This window comes from Otolemur garnettii, unplaced genomic scaffold (genome assembly GCF_000181295.1).
Source record: "Otolemur garnettii isolate 467f Iridium unplaced genomic scaffold, OtoGar3 scaffold00044, whole genome shotgun sequence".
Taxonomy (NCBI): domain Eukaryota; kingdom Metazoa; phylum Chordata; class Mammalia; order Primates; family Galagidae; genus Otolemur; species Otolemur garnettii.
Genome location: NW_003852439.1, coordinates 10,647,630 through 10,649,833, shown reverse-complemented (window position 1 = coordinate 10,649,833; position 2,204 = coordinate 10,647,630). Strand labels below are relative to the sequence as shown.

Here is a 2,204-nt window from a genome sequence, read left to right as displayed (position 1 = left end):
GAGCCTCAAGCTGTCCCCCTGGGTAGAGTGCCGTGGCATCACAGCTCACAGCAACCTCCAACTCCTGGGCTCAAGCAAGTCTCCTGCCTTAGCCTCCCAAATAGCTGGGACCACAGGCGCCTGCCACAGCGGCTATTTTTTGGTTGCAGCCATCATTGTTGTTTGGCAGGCCCGGGATGGATTCAAACCCACCACCTTAGGTGTATGTGGCTGGTGCCTTAGCCACTTGAGCCACAGGTACTGAGCCCACAATTAACTTTTTAATAGTCTTTAGAAGACCAGAAAATCCCTAGTACTGTTTCTTCTTTCAACCCACAGAATGATTTGGTTCAGAAAGGCAGTGCTAGGGGCTTTGAGAAAGGCTTGGCAGCGCCTGTGGCTCAAAGAATTAGGGTGCCGGCCCCATAAGCCAGAAGTGGCGGGTTCAAACCCAGACCGGCCAAAAACTGCAAAAAAAAAAAAAGAGAAAGGCTTTGAACTCAGTTTGACTTCTCTCTCCTGTCTCCAAAGGCTACCCCTTCAATGATGTGTGCCAGTGGTTCATTGACAGAGCTGACCTCATCTTCGTTGTCTTTGACCCGACCAAGCTGGATGTGGGCCTGGAGCTGGAAACACTCTTTCGCCAGCTGAAGGGACGTGAGTCCCAGATAAGAATCATCCTGAACAAGGCGGACAGCTTGGCCATGCAAATGCTCATGAGGGTTTATGGGGCCCTCTTCTGGAGCTTGGCCCCTCTTATCAATGTCACAGAGCCCCCAAGGGTTTATGTCAGCTCCTTCTGGCCACAAGATTACAAGCCAGACACCCACCGAGATCTATTCCTCAAAGAAGAGATCTCCCTCCTCGAAGACCTGAATCAAGTGATTGAGAACAGGATGGAGAACAAGATTGCCTTCATCCGCCAGCATGCCATCCGGGTCCGCATTCACGCCCTCTTGGTTGATCGATATCTGCAGACATATAAGGACAAAATGACCTTCTTCAGTGATGGAGAACTGGTCTTTAAGGACATTGTGGAAGATCCTGATAAATTCTACATCTTCAAGACCATCCTGGCAAAGACCAATGTCAGCAAATTTGACCTTCCCAATAGGGAAGCCTATAAGGACTTCTTTGGCATTAACCCCATTTCTGGTTTCAAACTCCTCTCTCAGCAGTGCTCCTACTTGGGAGGTTGCTTTCTGGAGAAGATTGAGCGGGCCATCACCCAGGAGCTTCCTGGCCTCCTGGGTAGCCTTGGGCTGGGGAAGAATCCAGGTGCTCTCAACTGTGACAAAACAGGGTGTGGCGAAACCCCAAAGAATCGCTACAAGAAGCACTAGGTTGTCGTGTAGCCCGTCTCAGGTTGCCATTGGTGAATGAGCTTGTGTCCTAACTGTCTGAGAAGTCCTGGTGTGTTAACCCTTTGAGCCACACTGACAAGAATTATCACACATTGGAGATTTGGGAATTCATTGAGGCCAGTGGTCGGGGAGGGTGTGTGGGTCTAGGGAGGAGAGTGAAACTGTGAATTATAGCATGTGCTTGTCTTGTTGCTTCAGTGAAGAGGCCTGACTGAGGCAAGTGAGGCTTCACCTGCTTTCCCTGGGTCTTGTCCTGAGGGACAGAGAGCAGCTAAATCCTAGTGTGTACTAGATCAATGAGGGTCAAATAAGCCAAATGCAGCTGAAATTCCTTTTCTCCTATAAGCTGGGAAAATAGTGAAGACCTGAGTTTTAGAGGGCCTCTCAGATCCTCTTGGCTTCCTTTCATTGACAGTCTTCTGTTTGTCCCCAAACGTTCTAAGTTTGGGTTGACGTTCAACAGTGGACAACAGTCTCTCAGGTCTGAATCTGCCTGGGTGTTAAGCCTATCCTCAGGACGTCTTTCCTCCTTCCTCAGGGGTCAGGGCAGTAGTTCAGGATGCCAGACAACAGAGAGAGAACAAGCCTTCCCAGATTACATTAAGGATCTGCCTGCACCCCCAGTGCCATTTCTCTGATGTTATCCTCTAAACTAGATAGATAACTTGGCCCGTTTATTGGCTCCAAGAGGAAGGTGAGTGGTTAGTGTATACAGGTAACTTACCTCTTGGTTGTGTCTTAAGTGAAGGTCCCGGAAGGGCTCGGAGGGTTAACTGGTTTGCAGTGTGTCTTTGTCTATTGCATGTCTTGGAAAACTCAGATCCCACAGGTGTTGAGTTTCAGAGAGGGTGATGGAGACCT

At 49.4% G+C, this 2,204-nt stretch overlaps 1 protein-coding gene across 1 annotated transcript in view; it reads left to right on the top strand.

The window, feature by feature from the left end:
• Positions 1–1,322, top strand: part of SRL (sarcalumenin) — a 43,696-nt gene extending 42,374 nt beyond the window's left edge. Inside the window, exon 7 of the mRNA XM_023513866.1 lies at positions 511–1,322. Coding sequence (XP_023369634.1) covers positions 511–1,322 — 812 coding nt within the window. The remainder of the gene's footprint in view (positions 1–510) is intronic.
• The last annotated feature ends 882 nt before the right edge of the window (positions 1,323–2,204 follow it).